We start from the raw sequence: 20,909 nt of genomic DNA on the forward strand, positions 1-20,909 counted from the left end.
CTCGTAATATTTTTTTGACAGCTGGATAGTCAAAGTACTTTTAAGAAAAATCACAGCCAAAAAAAATCTTTTTGACACTTAGAAAGATGGCAATTTTCAATGAATCACTGAATTTAAAGGAAAGAAAGAAAAATATTCTTTTGCACCCACACTTCTCTTTCTGATCTTTTGGATAATAGGTTATGGACAAACAGATGAAAGGAAGTTTTATCAGTCGACCAAGTCACCAATTAAGCCTGAAAAGTAACAGGCAGCAGACACCAGCTGCCATAGAAATCTGAGCTAATCAGCTAGTTTGCAGTGCAATCACACTTCACCTCCCTGTTTATCATGCAAGCCCAAATCCCATTTTGTCTCAATCAAAATGAATCTATTCTATGTCATATTCAAACATTTATATGTGCTCTTTATTATCACACATGAATGATGTAGCTGCTGATCACAAGGTGTGGCTACTGCACGTACTGATGCAGCCAAAGTCTGTGAGTGCAATACATCTCAGGAAACGCAGCGTAACTGAGCTATTCTATTTTACATGTGGACAGGAGACCTCAATAATGTTGCAAGGTGCTCAATAAATATACTTGTGTGCTTTGTGCATTATGCTGTTGCTTAGCATGGTGAGATGTCATGATTAGTTAGCAATTCTCAGGATGGATCGCTGCCCTCTCCCCAAAATGCAAATGATTCACATGAAAACATAAATGACTCAAGGAACGCTGATTTCACTCCATTAAATGTTGTAATGCATTGTGTTATGAACACAAATAAGTCATCACACTCAATCAGCCGCAACCCACACAGTCAGATCAGGTACAAAAGCTTTGTGCACCATGTTTCTAATATTGTAGAGTACTTGCTTCTTTTATGTAGCTGTAACTAGAATCAAAAGTGAAAGATTCATCCAATAGATATACTGTACATGGGCAGGCTGGCAGCATGGTTCAAGGCATAAATGTGACAACAGCCAGTGGAGCGACACTGCCCTCTAGTGGAGCATCTATATAAATGCAATAGTAACTGAGTGGAAAATGTAACAATTAAAATCAGACGTTACTTTTGAATTGTCGTTCAACAGAATTATGACTGGGACTGGAAAAAAAATTACAAAAAAATGATGGTAAGATTTTGAGGGACATACACTCAGGTGTGTCTAACCAGGGTTATGGTTTGGAATTGTCATTATAGCTAGTTGGAATTTCATTTTGAGTTTTTGTTTTAATTAGTTTTCAAGGCGGCTCTGTTAACGTTTATTAGTTTTAGGTTTTTTTTAAAAAAAAAACTTAATTTTAGTTTCCGTTTTTTTTTAAGTTGCGTATTACTTATGTACTTTGTGCAAGATTTCCATGGTAAAATGAAAAAAAGGAACATACTTCTTCTTTACCTAGCGTTGCGTTTCTGTTGAGTTAAAGGAAAAACCAGGGTCTGAATGTGCACCCTACTGCGTATAGTGCCCTACTGAGTGGTCACGCCATTTTGTAGCGGTGTCCAAATGCCCAAGGAGCGAAAATGTCAGGCACTCAAAATGGGCTCTTTGCACAAATCCACTACTTCTTGAACTCAGTACCACTCCTTCATTTCTTGTCTTTCATGATTGGACAAACTGATTAATCCAGGTGTGCCTGACCTCAGTAACCACGACGACAATGGCCAGACACACCTGGATTAATCAGTTTGTCAAAAAAACATGGCACGAGCAACAGCACAAGTGCGGGAATCAAAGTGATGCATTAAATATATACTACAGAAATAATTAATTCGTTTTAGTTGAAAATATGTACAACAAAGGAACTAAAGTACAGTTTTAAAACATTTTCATTCCTGATAAATAGTCGGAGATTTATGCGCCGGTGCATCTTGACAGGTACGGTGGTTGTGTGACGTAATATGTGACGAGGAGAAAGTAGTGAGCTGGCTGTCTGAACCGCCAAACAGAATGAGGGCACGCAAAATTGTCACCTAAGACTAGAGACACGTCATCTGAAGGTGCTTTTCTATTAGCTGCTGCTAGATGACGTAATTTATGTGTGACATCAGGTATATCAAACAAGTACCTTTCAAACATTAAACAAAACGCTAGGGGATAACTAAATACACATTTCAAATAAAATTATACACATATGTTATGCTATACACAAGCAGAAATACTCATCATTACTTCCCATAGCTACAATGGCTAATTGACAAAATATAAAGCCTGAGTTTGTTAATGAAAGCCAAAAAAGATGGCTTCATTCCCATACATTTAGATGTATGAATGTGGGAGAAAGTCTTGGATGCTGTTTTTTTTTCTCTGAAAATGTCAAATTGTTTGTATATTATTTAGAGCTGTCAAATGAATACAATTTTTAATCAGAATAATCACATCTTAGAATTTTGATTAATCACGATTAATTGCTTAATAATAAATTGAGACAATTGTTTTTTTATCAACATTTTTCCCCGCCAAATTTGAAGAGCTGCACCGTGTATGTGTTAATTCTTTTGACATTTAATGTTATGAGGAAGTCTTCAGCATTTTTTGATTCATTGCACACGCTCATCCTTATCTTTTTCTAATCAGTTAATTTCTTTCATAATTTTAAATGGAAAAAAATGACCCCAATATTTTGACATGAACAAAAATTCTAAATGTGATACGCAAACATGTATTAAATACTTTACTTTAATGCATGTAATGATGTTTATTGCGCAAACACAACCTGTGCTACCTTAAACATGGCCATCCGCTGTCACGCTAAAGGATAATCTATGGTCAAAATTAATTGTGCGATTAATCTGCGTTAATTCATGATTAATGCGATAATTTTTTCCATCCATCCATCCTCTACCGCTTATCCTAGGTCGAGTCGCGGGGGCAGCAGCTTTAGGAGGGATGCCTAGACTTCCCTCTCTCCAGCCACTTCAACCAGCTCCTCTGGCAGGATCCCAAGGCGTTCCAGAGCCAGCTGAGAGACATAGTCTCTCTAGCGTGTCCTGGGTCGTCCCCGGGGGCCTTCACCGGTGGGACATGCCCGGAACACCTCTCCGGGGAGGCGTCCAGGAGGCATCCGAACCAGATGCCCGAGCCACCTCAGCTGGCTCCTCTCAACGCGGAGGAGTAGCGGCTCGACCCTGAGTCCCTCCCGGATGACCGAGCTTCTCACCCTATCTCTGAGGGAGAGGAAACTCATTTCGTCCGCTTGTTCTTTCGGTCACGACCCACAGCTCATGACCATAGGTGAGGGCAGGAATGTAGATTGACTGGTAAATCGAGAGCTTTGCCTTTCGACTCAGCTCCTTCTTCACCACAACGGATTGATACAGAGTCCGCATCACTGCAGACGCAGCACCGATCCGCCTTTGACAGCACTAATATTATTCCACTATATCGTCACTGAGTGTTATCCTCAAACTTGTTTTCAATTGCATGTGACGCGTCATTTGTTTACACCTAAATAAAAAGTTAGGAGTACTTAATGGACTATATGCCACGGAGGAGGCGGGACTTCCGACTTCCGGGTTTTCACCCATCAACTTTGGCTCCGTTTCTGGTTTGCGACGTGTGGGCCGCATCCCAGTACTTGCGCTTCCGCCTTTGTGCCCCGCGGTTGCGTGTTCCCGTCGACGGGTGCGAGGCTGCGAGTGTGTAGTGTCTCTCTCAGTGTCAGAAGCATTTCAGATAACCGAGATGCCCTCCGGCCGATTAGCGGGAGCACATGGTTGGGGGGAGCAGGGGTGGGTGTGAGAGTGTTGGAACGCTGCCAGCAGTGGCCGGAAACGGTGCTGGTGTGTAAAACCCGGATGTCGGAAGTCAGTGGCATCTACCCCATGGTGAGTTATTCCTAAATTTTCAAGTAGGGCTTACTTGCATTCGAGCCATAAGTTTTAAAATACTTGAATTTGCAAGAGCGGGTTTTAAAATGGAAAGGTGCTATGCCTGTTAATTACACCGATCTACAAAGATGTTCAATAACAAATAACAGGTGTTGTGAACTAAAAGGAGCTTCTTGCAGAGTACAGAATGACGTACAGTACTTCTTCAGCACCCACCTCAACCGCCGAGGCGAGCCTTTTTGTTATTTAATATTTTCATCACAACATAAATCAGATTCCCTCCGCCTTATTTAATTGTTCAAACCAACGTGAAGCGTATAACACACGATGTACTGCAATTACGCTACATTGCATTTGCCATTTGGTGGCGCTGCGCTACAACTTTGGTGTTCAAATGGGGGTCACGTATCCCGTGGTGACAAAAGCGCTAACAGCCGTCTTAATTAAAACAGCGAACTATACTCAAAATACAAATACTACTACTTAACGTTAGCTTGAGTTAAGATTATGGTTATCTTTAGTTACGTTTAGGCTTAGTAATAAAAAATAAAAAAAAAAGATAGAATTAAAGGTCACGTGTTTCCGGTAAAGCTCCACTCGCCCATGGTCTATTGGTCTGCGCAGCTACTCTTCTCTCGCCATACACGGTGGAACTTCTGCCGTACAGGCAGAAAATAACGTGAAAATGCAATGGAGAAAGCAATGTATTCAAGTTGGGCAACCTGAGCGAATGGCAATATAAGATGGGCACCAGTGGCTTCAATTATTCCAACGGTCAGTAAGCAGCATTGACAGTCCATAAATCGTGTTCTATCTGCTCCAAGTTAACCAAAAAGAACAAGACAAACAGTATTATCAACAAGTTTAATGTCCCCCCCAATAAAAATAAAAAGCCACCCGTCAAAAAGTCACACCTGAAGCGATTCAATTTAATTTTGTTGGGAATGAGCAAGAAGCTAACACAGTAGACGCAGAAATATAAGACACTGATGCTTGGCTATAAATCAGTCATCACAATTTCACCTCTCAAGTCTCCAACACCCTCAAACAAATTAACTGAATTTGTCAACAATGCTTATTAAAAAAAAAAGTTAACAGAAACCTTCAAGCCAAGTTTACTTTGAAATGCAGTGAAATAAAATCCAAAACGCATGGTAATGATAACAGAAAATGAACTGACCAACCCGTGGTACACTCATATGTACATTATAAGAAGCTGCTAAAATAGTTTTGGTTGGTTTTCATTTTGCAGTATTGTATTTCAGGGGGGAGGGGGGTAAGTAGAAGCCCTTGAACACTCAAAACTCAAAAGGTGCCCTCATACACACGTTCAATGATGTTTTTTCATTACAGTCTTGAAAAAAGAAAAAAGTGACAATATTAGTCATCAGAGTATGTTGCTGCAGGGTTTTGAATGTAGAGCCAATCCACAATTCATTGTTTTACCATTGGCACAGAACATTTACAATTAGATATTGCCCACTTCAGTTAATGTGAGGAGGGACAAAATATTATGAACACCCATCAGTGCAACTCGAGACAGCATCACAAATCACAGCCAGCTAATACAACTCAAGCGGATTAATTGGCAGCACCGATGTTGGTTTTAGCTAGCTGTATTGAGTAACTTGACAAAATGCTCCCCAACGTCCCCTAAAAGGACCACCAAGGCACATTAAACAACACTAGAATCCATATAAAAATATTTAGACAAATTGGATTTTTAAAGCAAGTCTACACTTGAATTGACTTGACTGTACCAATAATCCTGGACACTAATTTGGATGTTCTTTGATACAGTAATTTGCCCTAAAATGTAATTGTGACTTCTCTGTGGATTTAATGTTGTTAATGTGCTTAGAAAGAAACCACTGTGAGACAAAAAGACATCTCAGCCAAAAATGGAACTGAAAAATGGGCTTTTGTTTTGCCAATTTCCCCCAAATGCGGTTCAAAGAGGCGTGAGATGTACACTCAGGCTATACTTGAAAAATGTGAACAGTATTTCTCTTCATGTGTCTCGACTCTGCTGGGGTTTTGACATTAGAGCTGTCACGCTCCTGGTTGCTACGGGGAAGGTTTTGAGGCACGCGGGCTTGCAGACGTCATCTGTTATGTCCAAAATCATCAGATGCCTACAAAGTAGAAAAAAGGTGGCGCAACTAAGAGCAAGGCTGAGGTTTGTCTTCTGGAAGGCAGTATTTGGGGAAAAGGCAAACTGGCATTCAACTAGACGGGCATGTTCGCAGAATGCGACTCTGTGCGGCTCGCTACGCCTTCTTGTTGGCGGACTTGAGGTTGGGGAGACCGCGTATAAGGGGGCGGCGCCTCGTTGGCGCTACTGGAGTCCCCTTCCTCAGAGATGAGAGGTGTGAGGTTGGAGGGCCGAGGCGCGTCAGCCTCGTCGTCGTCGTGGGCGCACTCGCTGTACGGAGGCGGTTTTAGATCGTCCTCTGAAAAGGAAAGAGCAAAGAAGAAATTGAGTTGAAAACCAGACAAAAAAGCTATGAAGTCAACAAATATTTGGTAGACTAGTCTGTCTTGAGGACAAACATTCATTTTCCTTCATCTCCACAGCTAAACCGAGAAATTGACATTTGTGACTCAAATCAATTGGACTAATCTTGCCTACAGGCTGTCACCATAATTTCAGTCGAGTAGGGAAACCTCTAAAAACTGCAGAACTCCGACCCTTCAAAGATTCCCACCCGTAGTTGAATCAGTCTTTAGATTTTGAGGCGACAGTGAGTGTGCTACCTCCAGAGACGGCATCATATGGTGGTGGCATGTCCAGGTGCGAGAAGGATACAGCAGGTGGTGGCGGCGCCGTAGAGGGCTCTTCTTGTGACAGGTCATCAGGTACACCATACCAGCTAGGCCAGAGTGAGGTTTGCTGCACAGGGGGTTGAAACGTCAATTACAATTGCACAGGCCTCAAATATGCATGTGTTCAACAATCTATGTACAATGAGAATACCATTAGGGGATTTGCTGAGCTGGTTTTACGGCACACATCCTACATCCTGTTTATTTTCTGCTGCTTAAACTATTAAATGTACTAAGTTGTAACACTTTGCTTCAGGCCTACACATTTGCAAACTTGACAAGCCAGCATATATTACATTCTTGCAGTGGACTACTCACGAATGCTGCACACTTCTGAATCAGTTTTCAATTTATTGGTCAAGTACGTAAAAACACACGACACAGTCGCAACATAATAAAAATGACCAACACAGTAAGCGAACGGGAAGGCTGGAGGTTCACTAATTAGCGCCCCAAGTTTCTCAAATGGGGAAAAAAAGAACATGAGGTAGGAGGGAGGGAAAAAAACAAAGGTCGCCCCCCCCCCCAAAAAAAAATGCATATAGCAACAAAATGATAACATCGATACAAGGGCTATAACAGATATCAGCATTTAATTGAGACCATATTTGATTGACAAGATTTGCATTTCCAAGTTACAGAAAACATAATGCTAAAAAAAGCACTATAGTCATAACTAATGCAATGTGGGCGAAGGCTAAGACAAACAGGAAATGCCTTAAATGAGTCACACACATTTCGGCGTCAATGTTGCTGCTCGCAAGTGTTGATCAGACACAGTGATGTGACGAGAAAAGCAACAGTGTTCTTAAAAACAAAAACAAAAAAAACGACTAAACAGAAGAATGCAATCCATCATGCTGCCAGTTTAGTCCTAACTCTCTTTTTTACTGAGCAGATGTCAGCACTGCTTCGGTTCTAGAAGACGGGAGCTAGCACAAAAAGTGAAATTCACTTAACTGGCGTCGCCAGTGGCTCATTGCTAAGTGACCTTATTTGACTTCCTTCCCCTCCTACAGATTACATTGTGAAAGCTACTTGCGTCATCCATTCCTGACATCTACTGTGATAAAAAACATAGCCCGGAGGTGCAAAAGCACTTGTGCAGGCGACATGGACGCAATGGTTTCAGTTGGGACTTACACTCTGTCTCTCGCACATTTGATGGAGGTACGCCCTCCCTCCAACGATGACTATCTGGGCATTGCGGGGGTTGCTCAGGTACGCGGCCAGCTGCCGCTGTCTCGAGCGGTACCAGCACACGTAGAAGAAGATCTTGATAATGATGAACACAATGACCACTCTGTAATGAGGAGGAGGACAAACAGGCTCATCATTCACGCTTAATTATCTACTGTATGCTGATATGAATAATTATACGTACATATACCAGTACAGCTCCATTTTGGTGGGACTTCAATCACTGGGCAGTGGCTTTCATAGCTGACAAACAATTCAGTCAGTTTCTGAATGGAAATACAACTAATGAGGGCAAATGAAGCAACATCAGTATTAGTTGCCCCCCGTTACTCATCAGAAATGTTCTGGTGGTGTCTATCGTGATACATACACATAATTATTCTTATTGAACTATCACGAGGGGGAATTAATCGATGCCAGATTATTATTTTTGCCTTCAGTATCAGTTTCTGGTAACAGGAGCCCCCACATGTACCCAATACCTTAAAGTCATGCTTGTATTGTATTAGCCAGATACCAGGGTATCGGTACTCGCCCATCCCCACTTAAAATGTATTTTTTTGTTCACTCATTAAATATTATTTCCCTTGATTTATAGTAAATGATAAAATAGAAAAACCTTGGTAAAATGCATGCATTTGATTAAATTAGTGCTGCCAATGTTAAAGTGTTAACTAAATAATTATTCCCCAAAAAATGTCGCAATAATCATGTATTAACGCAGATTAATCACATATAAAAAAATAATTTTTTTGATCGCAGATGATCCTTTAGCGTGACAGCAGATGGTTACGTTAAAGATAGCATGGGTTGTGTTTGAGCAATAAACATAACTACATGCATTAAAGTATTTAATAAATGTTTGTGCATGACATTCAAAATATTTGTTCATGTCAAAATATTGGGGTTATGTTTTTTCATTTTAAATTTGCAAGTCATTAACTGTTTAGAAAAAGGATGAGCGTGTGCAGTGGATAAATTTTTTTGAATACGTCCTCATAACATTAAATGTCGAAAAAATGAACACAAGGGGTGCTCTAAAAATTTGGCGGGCAAAAAATTTTGATAAAAAAGCCTTTTTAATTAAGTGATTAATCAAAATTCTAAGATGTGATTAATTTGATTAAAATATTTAGTCGTTTGTCAGCTCTAGATTAATAAATTGTTAATTTATTAACATTTAAAAATGAAGTACTTTATTATTAAAACATACTATGTTACATACACAATTACTTTTTTTTTTTTACACCCGATTTAAAATCAAATGTTGCCCTTCAGCACAAGTTTTCACACTCAAGCTGAGAGAGGATGAATGTCTTGTCTACATTATGACGGCTTAGAGTGAAATCACCCCAAAAAGTTAAAAGATGTATAGCAGGGGTGTCCAAACTTTTCCTTTCAAGAGCTACACAGAAAAATCCCAGAATGCAAGAGTCAGTTTAACATTTTTCACTAATTTAGATGGCAAAAACAATTGAAATTTTTTAAAGCAAATTTACTGAAAATGCGCAAAACGGACATGCAATTTATGCCTGTTTCCATCTGTTCTTCTTTCGTGAATATTGAGAGGGGACTCTGCCACTGTAGGTGGCGGTATAAACCAGAGATATGATCCACCAGTAATTTAAAAGAAGAACAGAAAGCAACTTTGCCATGCAATGGTATCGTATGAGTTCGCTTTTGTAATTGCTGTTTTCCATCGAAAATTGCATTAATATTTTATTTAATTCTAAAAAGATTTGTCCACCCAAACATAACTTACTTTATCGTCCACCATTGCTTTGTAACTACAAACGTATGTGTGATGTAATATCCGGTCAAAACGTGCACCCGGTCTTGTCAGCGATTATTCGCAAAACCTGTTTCCCATAACCAAAATTCGCATTTTCCTTTTTTCTTTTTTAAACACGCTTCAAAATCCTCCCCCTCCAAGTATGAGAACTTTTTTCGAATTTTGGGCCCTTTTTTGAATTTCTAGCGTTTCTATTCAGTTTTATTTTCGTATTTGTGGATGGACTACATTCACCAAAACAAGAGCATTCTTTACCTAACTAACCTTGAGATGGAGCAAACAATTACGGTTCACATTGCTCTCGCTACTGTAAAATCTGTGCAATATGAAAAGAAATGTTAAGTGTTTAAAATATTTTGGCGAGAAATAGAAAGTGAGAGATGAGAAGGAACTTTTTCACTTCCCCTGCTTACAGCGTGAATAATCTGATCAGTAGTACGATGCACGCCAATGACATGTCCGTGTCAATTGTGAAATCTGGCATATGCCTACGGCCGCTAAAAAAAGGGGACCGTGTGCCTCAAATGGCCCCTGGGCCTTAGTTTGACAACCCACAAAAACACTGATTCATAGCCAATCCTTCTCGAACACACCGCGCATCTGTAGAGGAGCCGAGAAAAACCTCACTGTGTATCCTCATTTTTCAGATTAAAAAATATATATTACTTTTAAATATACACGCGTTAAAAGATTTGACTCTTAAGCAGTAACAAAAACAGCTGTTGGGATCGTCAAATTAGCCTCTTAAGCTAGCTGACCACCAAACTTTTGCCCAAAACAAAGAAGTTGGACTTACTTTAATGCAGCGCCGCGGCATGAAGGCACATCACACGGTTAGTTAAGCCGCCGAGGTGGACCATTGCCTGCGTCTCGTGCGGTATTCTGATGCCAGGGAAGCTCCAGGGAGCAACTGAGGCTACGAAAGCAGGCCACAAGCACTTAACAGTCGCTCCCGTTTACCCAAACATTTCGCCGAAAAGCACCTGAAAATGACCTAATGTACAAGCATTTTCAACGCAGTCCTCGCTACTTACTAGTCAAAATATGTACGTTACAATAACAGGAAGAACTCGTCTTGAAATTTTGCTTAGCATTGTTACCCCAGCATACATCCTAGTGCCCACTTCCAACACCGCCCACTCGGGTGGGCGTGGCTTCAACGGTTGCCTTCAGGAAAAATCGGAAAATGCTCATTTAACCACAGGAATGTGCGTTAATAACTAAGATGAAAACCAAACCATTTTCAAATGATTCGTTTATTTTTGTTGGTATTATTTAAACAAATGATTCGTTTATTTTTGTTGGTATTAACTGCAGTCACGCTAGAGAGGTCGGCCGACATGCCCACTTTGACTTACTTGGGCACGCTTCATTGGGACACTGTGGGTTTCGCTGTTCACAACATTCCAGAATATGTTCCATATTGATTTTAGCAAGTGAAAGATTTCAGTAGGTTCATGGTTGTGCGTTGATGAGCCTAAAACTGACAATAAGACAAATATTCTTTATACTACAACAAGTTTTGGAAACTCAAAAGGAGATACCTCAAGAGGAAACAAGGATTTTACCTCGCAACTGTGATTTATATTAGTAATGCCAAATACAGCTTCATTACCATTTGGGGAAAGCTAGGTTAATACGAAGCGAGGGGCCGCTCGAAGAAAAAAAGCTGTCCCCCGTGAAGACCGTAAAAGCTTGGCATGTATTTTCATTCGTGGAGGCAGCACTTCATCACAAAGCCGGTGAATTACATGCCAAATTAGTGTAGTGAAAATATAAACATAAACACATTACAAGTATAAAAGTAAAATTAAAAAAAATGGAAGAAAAAACAATTTGTCAATATCAGTTTACAGTTCACATGTTGAAAAGGGAGTAGGAAGAAGTTGAAAGCCCCTTATTCTTTGTATGTTTTGACTTGTTTCATTATTGATACAATAGGTTAATATATTTTAATGAAAGAAAAAATATATAAACCTGTTTGTGTATACCACTGCACTTTTGACATGTACATTGGCCAGTAGCATATGTACAGGTAATTCATAGGCATACATCATAATAATTCATCCTCATACAAGTTTAATTTAACTCATACTGATACATTGAAAGAATTAACATTTCTGCAATTTTATCAGCTCATGTCTGATTTAAAAATTTCTTGAACTTTGCGTTTAAACATTTTTTTTTTTACAACTCAGCAAGTGACTTGCATCTTTTCAGGTCTTCGAGTGTTCAAATGTATTTTAATGACAAATATCTACCATGAACAGTTGATATTTTACAGTTTTCATGCAAATCATGAACACAAAAGAAACGGTAACGAATATACTGTAAAACTAACATTTTGATTTTAATTTAAATTAAAAGAATACTGGAGAGATCTATGTTGTCAAATCTATGAACTAGTGCACAAAACCATACTGAACATTTCTTTGGCAGGTCGGATCGATTTTGATGTGCATCAGAGAATAGAATGCCATTTTACATCTTGACCTTGACCACCAGCGCCATTTTCTTGTTACTTCTTTCTGGGCTCAGACAATGGAAGATGGTTTTGTGGTGGATAAGTCACTGTTGGGTGAAAAACACCTTTAGTCTTCCAGGACGAGATATTATGCATTTCTTCCCCACAATTCCAAACAGATCCTAGCTGGTTGAATTTGTCAAAATACGAAGCTCACCCTTCCCTCCTCTCTACTGCAGCCAGCACAGAGTTCAACTTTGGTAAAATGAGGACAGTGAGCAGAAATCGGCGGTTGCTTGCCTTAGCTTGTGAAGCAAACAGCTAATGCCCATAAAGTATTTTCACTCATGCACGTCATCACCGAGGTCTGAATCGAGTCTGAGACACATCGCCAAGTACCAAGTATGTGCCGCTTCTCAGAAGCTAACACTTATCCCACAACATTCTGAATAGTGTGCTTAGACTAGTTTTTGAAAACGTGCAAATAAAACGTTTACTTGAAGAGAGTGGACAGGCACACAACTGTAAATATCTGTATGCAAGCAAATAAAAAGTACAATTTTACATAACTCGTCATCCTGTGAAAGACATATGGCCATTTTTGTCTTTTTTTTTTAAGTTTATGGGATGAAACGGAATGCAGACATCCCAAAAACTTTTTTTTTTTTTTTTTAAATGGACATAAGTGTTTTTCACAGGACAGTAACAATATGTTAAATTTTGTACCTCATCTGCACCGCTCTAGTAGTCAACACCTTCATTCCATTCTGGCCAACTGAATCTGTCGTAAAAGACACGAAAGTAAATTGGTATGAGACAATTACTTGTTGTCATTTCGGCCTCTTTTGGAGAAAGCGGGTCTTCATCCTTACAGAATACTATTTTGACGGCAAATAGGGAGACGGGCGCTGAGACGCAACAGGTTCCAAGTAAGATGTACATCATGATGCTAAGGTTATCTACAGGAGTAGTATCTACAAGAGAAGTACACACACTCTTTAAACATGTCACAGTATATAAATTAATTAATTGCACTAGCCCAACCCCAATGAGATCATCTTTAATGCGCTTATTTATGGACTGACTATCTGCATCCATTTTAATTTTTTTGTTCTGGTTGTAATTTTTTGGAGACCTTATTACATATTGTGAAACAACCTAAGGCACACCTGTGCAATTATCACGCTGTGTAAGTAATCAGCATCTTGACATGGCAAACCTGTGAGAGATTTGTGAACAGTATTTGAGAGATTTTTTTTTATTTTTTAACTTCAGCTCATGAAAAATGGCAGCAAAAAGTCACATTACCACGGGTTTTTTGATTGTTCGGTGTATTTTAGCACAACAATAAACTAATTTGTTACATGCCGAGGCGGCACGGTGTCTGACTGGTTAGCACGTCCACCTCCCAGTGCCGAGGACGTGAGATTGAGTCCGGGCTTCGGCCTTCCTGGGTGGAGTTTGCATGTTCTCCCCATGTTTGTGTGTGTTTTCTCCGGGTGCTCCGGTTTCCTCCCACATTCCAAAAACATGCACGGCAGGCTAATTGAACTCTCCAAATTGTCCATAGGTGTGATTGTGAGTGTGGATGGTTGTTCGTCTCTGTGTGTCCTGCGATTGGCTGGCAACCAGTTCAGGATGTACCCCGCCTACTGCCCGAAGCCAGCTGGGATAGGCTCCAGCACCCCCCGCGACCCTTGTGAGGACAAGCGGTTAAGAAAATGGATGGATGTTACATGCCGCTGTAGTTATCATTACAGAAAGAAACCGGCTAATATTAGATGTTTCAAATGGTAAAAAAAAAAAATTACCTTTTTTTTTTTACGGACTTCTGACTTTTTCTGTTGTTAAGTTAAATATTATAGACCTATTAGTATTATATTCTCAAAAAAAGTTATTTTTATACATTAATCCCGCCATTAATCGGTTATTGGGTTTTATTCTGCCAAATATCACATTGGTAATGTTAAGCACTATGTAATAATTAAGACCCATTTGTGAGACAAACTACTTCTAGAAATACAATATAGTTATAGTAGTAGATCCGGCCTGGCCAACCCCTGGCCCTTCACACTCTTTTACCTGGCAGCGCGTCGTAGTCGGGCCTATTGGGTATGCGGTGTGGGGCGGGTCCCACGGAATGGAGCTTCAATTAAAACCTTCTATTTCGTCCCTCCCGACCGCCAGATGGCGGTGCTTCAAGCACTGAATGTGTCCCTCGGACATGCGCAGGAAACCTTCAGCGCTTGAAGCACCGCCATCTGGCGGTCGTCCGGGACTCATAGAACCGCAGTTACAGTTGTAACTTTCGTTTTAGGGGGGGCGCCATCAGAAAGCGTTTCCAATAGAACAGGGGCTGGCGAGCGATTTACTGCTATTTTGGGGGTCTGAAAGGTAATGAGGGCAATGGAGGAAGCCTTGATAAACACAGTGCGTTTACTTTATTAACAATAAAATATACCATCTTCCTCCTCTTTAAAATGGGCTCTCTTTTGTTACAATGATAAATTTTATTGAGCTGCGGTCTTTAAGCCACTGGGGAAAGCCTTCTTGGTATGTTAGTGGTATCAAATATGGGCATGCGAGTGAAAAAAGACTTATTCATACGTGGAGATGGGATGGATTAAATTCGGCAAGTGAGGGACTTTGCATCTCATCTGCATAAGATTTGACGCCTAAATTCATTCTCAAAATGGGAGGGGAAAAAATGCACTGCAAAAAAAATGAAGATGAACAAAGGGCGTTTTAACAGTTGTTGTTGAATGTATTGCCAACCCTACTTTAAAAAGGAAGTCACCCTTAAAACATATTTTGACAATAGAGTATGTTTTGAGCGACTTCACTAGTCTAAACATGACATTCTGATTAACACATTCACTCCCAGCTATTTTCCCAGTTTTTTGGAGGGTTTCAGCAGTGCTGTCGTATATTAGGGCTCATTTAACTCATTCACTGCCATTGACGGCTATTAAGTCAAAAATTCATTTTAACAATTTCTATTAGTTTAACATTTTTCCCACTTTTGTTAACAAGAGTATGAAAACCTAGATTTTTTTTTATTATTGTTCATTTAGAACAGATATGAAATTTGTGATCAATGGCGAGTTAACTAGTGAAGTCATGCGATTAATTACGATTAAAAACTTTAATCGCCCGACACCCCGAATTTTTGATATATATATTTTTTTATTTATTCACTGCCGTTGATGGCTATAAATGTCAAAAAATCATTTGAACTATTTCTATTAGTTTTAACTTTTTTCCCCACTTTTGTTAACAAGAGTATGAAAACCTAGAAATTTTTTATTGTACATTTAGAGCAGATATAAAATTTTTGATTAATCGTATTAAAAACTTTAATCGCCTGACGCCCCGAATTTTTTATAATCTTTCTTTTTTTTTTTAATTCATTCACTGCCGTTGACGGCTATAAGTGTCAAAAATCCATTTAAACTATTTCTATTGGTTGTAACTTTTTTTCCCACTTTTGTTAACAAGAGTATGAAAACCTATAATTTTTTTTATTGTACATTTAGAGCAGATATAAAATTTGTGATTAATTGTGAGTTAACTAGTGAAGTCATGCCATTAATTACAATTTAAAAAAATAATAATCGCCTCTTGCCCCTAATTTTTAATAATCTTTTTTAAATTGTTTTTATTTATGGCAGTGAATGAGTTAATAGTTGTCTAAAGTGCACACGCAATCACACTTCACTCACGGACGTTCATCAACTGGGAGGGACACTGCGTGTAGCCGGCGTTGTTCTCGGCCAGGCAGTAGTACTCCCCCTCGTCTTCCATCCTCACACCGCAGACTTTCTGAGGGGAAATGGCAAGTCAGGTGAGTGAAATTGTCTTCCTGTTAGGTTGAAGTAGACGTTTGACCAAAGGGGTTGTGGGGGGTCGTACCAGTATTCCGGTGCTGGCGTTTATAGTGTACACGCCATCGCTACGCTCGGGGTATTGGGGAACCTCCTTGTCATTTCGGAACCAGCGATAGACGGGTGCCGGGTTGCTGTCGTTCACCAGACACTTGAGCTCGACTGTCGTGCCAAACGCGACAGATTGGGGGACGCTGCATTGGGGCACCGCGGGTTTCACTGTGCACAACATATAGATTTGTTTTGCAGACTGCTGTACTGTGAGATGGCGGGTGAGATGAGGATGAGGAGCGTATATGAGATGTGGAAAGAGTTCAGACTTGACGCATTTCACACACCTCTCACTTCAAGAAGAATCATAATCTCATCATATTTCTTCTCATCGTCAACGGCGGTCACCTCGCAGCGATACTCGGCCGCATCTTCGCGGGTGACGTTTAAGAGCACAAAGGTGGCCGGCTTTATGAGACGTGCCCTGTTCTTCAAGGCGCCTTTTGAGGAGAGAAAAAATAAATAAAATATTTTGGATTGAAACATCACGATTCGGGTCAGGTCACAAATGGAATTAACACGTTCTCTCAGAGTGCCGTTCATTCTCCTCGGCTTGCCGTGTCAATTTACCGACTATCTTCTTTTCAAAGTAAACAAAGCTTGTGATGCCGTTCTTGATCTTCTTCCACTCAATCCTCGGGTTGTTGGTGGAGGTGGACTCAAATTGACAGGTCAGGTCCACGGCTGCAGAGAGGAAGGGGAAAAGTGCAATGCAAATTAGGAGGGAAAGAAAAGCTACTTTTGCTAATATCGGTTGCAGCAACTTACACTCAGACACACTTGCCCACACGATCTTGTCCGTGGTCTGGAGGATTACTGCAAGCGATGATGGGATGTGGCCTGCGCAAAGACAGAGTTTTCATTAGTAGCTGGGCAACTCGCCTTGCAAACAACAGATTGTCATGATACTGACAATTGTCAATTTATTAGGTACAAACAGAGAGGCACTCACAGGCACAATTAAGGCGCTATATCAAAACTTGGCTACTTTTTATAACCAGAGGAAAGGACCAAAGACTAAAAAAAAATGTATGTGTCACAAAAGCAAACACTTGTCCTATGTCATCTTCGCAAACTCGTTCTTTAAAGTTAGCCTTGAGCGATGCAATAAATAAAACAATGAGCCACGTAACCCCTAACTAAGCCCGCGCTCGTCAATTATTTTCTATTACTTTGCCCCAGGAAGATGCAAATTTGAACCAATTTAGTGAATGAAAAAAAAGAAAGAAAAAAGGATGAAGTGGGAACAAACCTATGGTATCAATTTGTTAATGAAAATATATAGGGTTGTCATCCGACAGCGATTAACATACACATACTATAATGATCAGTATTAGATAAATTCCTATATACAACTCTTTTATCCCCCCCTTCCCTCTATATACAATTCTTGCATTGGCTTTCATCAGATTCCGTCCGAGTCGATCATAACCAGCTCGTGCCAGTGTCAGCCTTTTTCGGTGGTGTGGAGCTTAATTCAATAAATAAAAATAAGTATAAAAATGTACAAATGAATACAAAAATAATTATATAGACTTAAATATCAATAAATAAAAACGCTATGCTCTCACATTTATTTCATGCTGCAGACTAGTGATGGGACGAACAACACTGGTGCGCCAGCACTGTGCCGAGTGCGCAAGTGTGAAACCCCGTATCGGCGCGTGTATCGCTTTAATAAAAAAATCACGTGACCGATACAGGAAGTGTGTCGTTTGGATGTGCCGCACCAAACTGTATTTATAGGTAGACAAACTGTATCAACATGTTGCGTGTTTGTTGGATGGAGATTAAACTGTTTGCTGTTGCTGTAAATTTACCTGTACCTTTGCCTGTTGGATTTTTGTTTGCTTCCACTCATGGATCGTTCTAGAAAATTTTCACAAGTCTGGAATCATTTTGATCTTTTGACGCTACATAAGGTAAATCTTTCCCTACTTTGGGCATTGCTTACTGTTATTTTTTTTAATTAAATGTTTGTCATTAGTGTATTATCACATGACAGATGTTTTTTTTCTAAAACATTTGTTAGGGCACAGTCTCTGGAAACCTCTAGATATGGAGGTTGGGGAGAACAGGATGACTTCAAATGCAACAGCAGATTCCATAGTTGAAGTCCAAAGCTACCTGGCTGAAAGCAACATACCCAGATCACAAGACCTGTTAGAATATTGGAAAAATAACCAGAGAAAGTATCCACACCTTTATCAACTGGCACTTAAATATTTATGCACACCAGCTTCCTCTGTTCCCTGTGAACGAGTGTTCTCTAAGGCAGGGGAACTGGTGTCCAAGAGGAGAAATCGCCTTGGAGCAATCACACTTCAAAAACTTTTGTTTCTCAATAAAAATGTATGACAGAATCTGTTTTTAGTATGTTATTACATATGGTTTAAAACTTTTAACAAAATCCCATACAGAAGTTAAACGTTTTAACTTTTATTATTTATTTTATTACATAACAACTTAACTCAGCAAGCAAATGGACCAACTGAAATTATACAAAGATGAGATCATATTTTAAGTAAAAGACTAGCAAGTGAATAAATAGTGTCAATACAGTTTGTGTAATGTGTCAATACACTTCTTGAGGTATCATCATCCCATCACTACTGCAGACGCTGTCAGGTCGAAATGTTATTCAAATAAGGGGGCGGTCCTAAGCGTGTCTTGGGTTGGGGCAGCTGTTGCGAACTGCCTCGAGCGTGAGCTGGTCGGCGAACAATGAAATCTCGCCGCCAACACCGACTTGAATGGAGAACTCCAGCAAATGGACGACTATCTTATCTTGTCCACTGTCATCACAACTTGCGACTTGAGTTGCTCGACAAGTCAACAAGTCGTGGTGACAGTGGTTTACTCGGTGCACAAGTAGAACACGTCGTGCACTGAGCATTTCAGACGGCAGTTTCACCGCACTCTGTAACAACCCAGTTACGTGGCGATACCTGCCGCATGCAAGACGGGGGCGCTGTTGAGCCATTACCTCTGACAAGTGGAAATTCTAGAGATGGGACAATGAAGCCTTGTGAAGCTTTTGAGGCTTTCGGCTGATCGATTTGGAAAAAGAGTCGACGTTTCAAAGCACCATAAGATAGATCGTACCGGTGACATCTGGTGGTCAGCTGGAGTCATAGCAGCTATAATCTTCAAAGTAATTCGCCTGATTGATTTATATTCCAACATAACACCAGTACATTCAGTCTTACATTTGTGTCTGTCTAATGATCATCAGATACACATGGAAGTGTTGCAATATTTTGACACTGTACCAGTACTTTGGTTCAATGTGATGTCCTGTTACTCATTCGATTTTTATAAACATAATTTGGATATGACACAAGTGCGCTGTGAAGCCAGATGACAAGTATTTCAACATCAGTCTTTGGGAGATGTGACTGAGGGTCTTGGAGAAGCGCTTATAGCAACTCGGTGGAAAATACTTGGGTCAAGCCTGTATCTTCTACACACGTTTTAAAAATAATGCATAATTGGATACTTTAAATGCATCATTGTGGGAGTACTTTTGTTGGAAACATACCGAATAACTAACTTTTCCAGGTGAACATAAAGTGAAGCAAATGTCTACATGAGGGAATTGTGCGCCTGACACCGCGCCAAAGGTTTGAATCAGTTACGTAATTTCCGGTATCTCATTACCGCGCATAAAGCCGCATACGTAATCAGCACGTGATCACGGAGGTTTCATCGACTCGGCTGACACATGCTCCGGAGTCTCAGTGTCAAACGTCCCATCTCTAGATCACTCAAAAACAAAATGAACACCGTTACACCAGCGTCAAACAAACATTTGGTTACTAGTGAAGCAGCACGGACAGTGTACTTACACATGAAGGCGCATATTATACAAAGCGACGCCGCACACAATACATAGGTCCTCATCTCGACCGTCGTGCACTTCACGTGTAATATGGGAAAAACACAACCGCAATCTTATTAGCAGCCGCCTACCGCGAACTAAAGTCGTGGAATGGAGTTACCCGAACTACTAACGTAGACTCCGAGGCATTAAAACGTTGGTAACGTTAAAAGCTACGTCATTGTCCTCTTTGACGAAGTAAAGTACAAACAACACGTATCCGAAACGTGTTTTTCTTTCTCTTTGAACCGGTTTACCTTTGAGTTATCGCCAGCGTAATATATTCTCTGAGCGTCCATATCATAAAGGCCAGGCGCGCAAAGGATAAATAAAGGTTTTACCAAGGCAGGTCTGGAGTTGACGACGCCATCAGTTGCGCAATCGCTGTCCTGCAGCGGCTAGAGTAGAGCGACAGTGACTGAGGACTGGTGGTGGTTGTTGCTACCAGTTTCCAGAGTAAGCCATGCTTAATGTCTCGCAGGCATATGCTGCTGAAATTGGTAGGAGATAGAGATCGATATATTCTGTACGAACGAAGTTGTCAAAATGGCCGCCCCCTGAAATGGATAAAAATGGGTGGATTTTGCTGCTTAATTCATATTTTCACAAACACAATATTAATCCGAATGCCGCGTTAAAACTAGTGGGGGCCATAAAACATGCGGGCTATTTATAAAGTTTTCTTGTTTTCATACTTGAATGATAGCGATGGACTTTTTTGTAATCATAAACGGGTTTATATGGCAGCTGTTTGAGCTGAAGCTGCTCGTTTGATGTCAGATTATTCGCTTAATTTCTTACCCCATGTTCATGTTTGTCTAGACTGGTCCTCATATCGTTACCTCGACCTTGTCTTCATTTTTGGATTTTTGTAAGTACCTTGTAGATTCGTTTCCTGTTTTTTTTTTGTTCTGCGTTTTTGCGTGAGCTTTCTGTTCACATTTTTGCCCCTTACCCTTTGGTAAAGATTTCTAATTATACTTTTCTGTTGTGTAC

At 40.2% G+C, this 20,909-nt stretch overlaps 2 protein-coding genes and 1 long non-coding RNA gene across 7 annotated transcripts; 1 reads left to right on the top strand and 2 right to left on the bottom strand.

The window, feature by feature from the left end:
• Positions 1 to 4,724: 4,724 nt before the first annotated feature.
• On the bottom strand, positions 4,725 to 11,539 carry LOC144040135 (uncharacterized). Of its 2 annotated transcripts, XM_077553997.1 has the most exons (5): positions 10,431 to 11,539; positions 8,027 to 8,085; positions 7,786 to 7,945; positions 6,574 to 6,709; positions 4,725 to 6,269 (listed from the first exon to the last, which is right to left on the bottom strand). In XM_077553997.1, the coding sequence occupies exons 2-5, from the start codon at positions 8,044 to 8,046 to the stop codon at positions 6,046 to 6,048; spliced, it is 540 nt and encodes a 179-aa protein (XP_077410123.1). In that variant the 5' UTR covers positions 8,047 to 8,085; positions 10,431 to 11,539; the 3' UTR covers positions 4,725 to 6,045. The 2 variants fall into 2 exon arrangements, with proteins under 2 accessions (XP_077410123.1, XP_077410122.1); XM_077553996.1 differs by lacking the exon at positions 10,431 to 11,539 and having other exon boundaries at positions 8,027 to 8,175.
• Positions 8,087 to 20,064, bottom strand: LOC144040133 (junctional adhesion molecule 3B-like). 4 transcript variants are annotated; one of them, XM_077553991.1, is made up of 9 exons: positions 19,882 to 20,064; positions 16,802 to 16,873; positions 16,604 to 16,717; positions 16,321 to 16,473; positions 16,011 to 16,201; positions 15,821 to 15,920; positions 12,971 to 13,072; positions 12,825 to 12,879; positions 8,087 to 8,108 (listed from the first exon to the last, which is right to left on the bottom strand). In XM_077553991.1, exons 1-9 carry the CDS (start codon positions 19,934 to 19,936, stop codon positions 8,102 to 8,104), a joined length of 849 nt encoding a protein of 282 aa, XP_077410117.1. In that variant the 5' UTR covers positions 19,937 to 20,064; the 3' UTR covers positions 8,087 to 8,101. The 4 variants fall into 4 exon arrangements, with proteins under 4 accessions (XP_077410117.1, XP_077410120.1, XP_077410116.1 ...); XM_077553990.1 differs by lacking the exon at positions 8,087 to 8,108 and adding an exon at positions 11,858 to 12,205 and having other exon boundaries at positions 19,882 to 20,062; XM_077553994.1 differs by lacking the exon at positions 12,971 to 13,072.
• LOC144040587 (uncharacterized) lies at positions 17,763 to 18,396 on the top strand. Its single transcript, XR_013289771.1, has 2 exons — positions 17,763 to 17,955; positions 18,066 to 18,396. It is a non-coding gene; the product is annotated as an uncharacterized LOC144040587 (long non-coding RNA).
• Positions 20,065 to 20,909: the final 845 nt, after the last annotated feature.

The sequence above is a fragment of the Vanacampus margaritifer genome, chromosome 20 (assembly GCF_051991255.1).
Source record: "Vanacampus margaritifer isolate UIUO_Vmar chromosome 20, RoL_Vmar_1.0, whole genome shotgun sequence".
Lineage (NCBI taxonomy): Eukaryota > Metazoa > Chordata > Actinopteri > Syngnathiformes > Syngnathidae > Vanacampus > Vanacampus margaritifer.

What these genes read in the sequence shown, in the direction of transcription:
- LOC144040133 (XM_077553990.1), bottom strand. Translation starts at nt 19,936, where the DNA reads ATGAGGACCTATGTATTGTGTGCGGCGTCGCTTTGTATAATATGCGCC. An exon ending in CTCCCAGTTGATGAACGTCC is followed by an intron (nt 13,073 to 15,820) that starts GTGAGTGAAGTG and finishes CTTCTCTTGTAG; the next exon opens with ATACTACTCCTGTAGATAAC. An exon ending in ACTAGAGCGGTGCAGATGAG is followed by an intron (nt 12,206 to 12,824) that starts GTACAAAATTTA and finishes TTCACCCAACAG; the next exon opens with TGACTTATCCACCACAAAAC.
- LOC144040135 (XM_077553997.1), bottom strand. Translation starts at nt 8,046, where the DNA reads ATGGAGCTGTACTGGTATAT. An exon ending in ATGGAGCTGTACTGGTATAT is followed by an intron (nt 7,946 to 8,026) that starts GTACGTATAATT and finishes TCCTCATTACAG; the next exon opens with AGTGGTCATTGTGTTCATCA. An exon ending in ATATGATGCCGTCTCTGGAG is followed by an intron (nt 6,270 to 6,573) that starts GTAGCACACTCA and finishes TTTCCTTTTCAG; the next exon opens with AGGACGATCTAAAACCGCCT.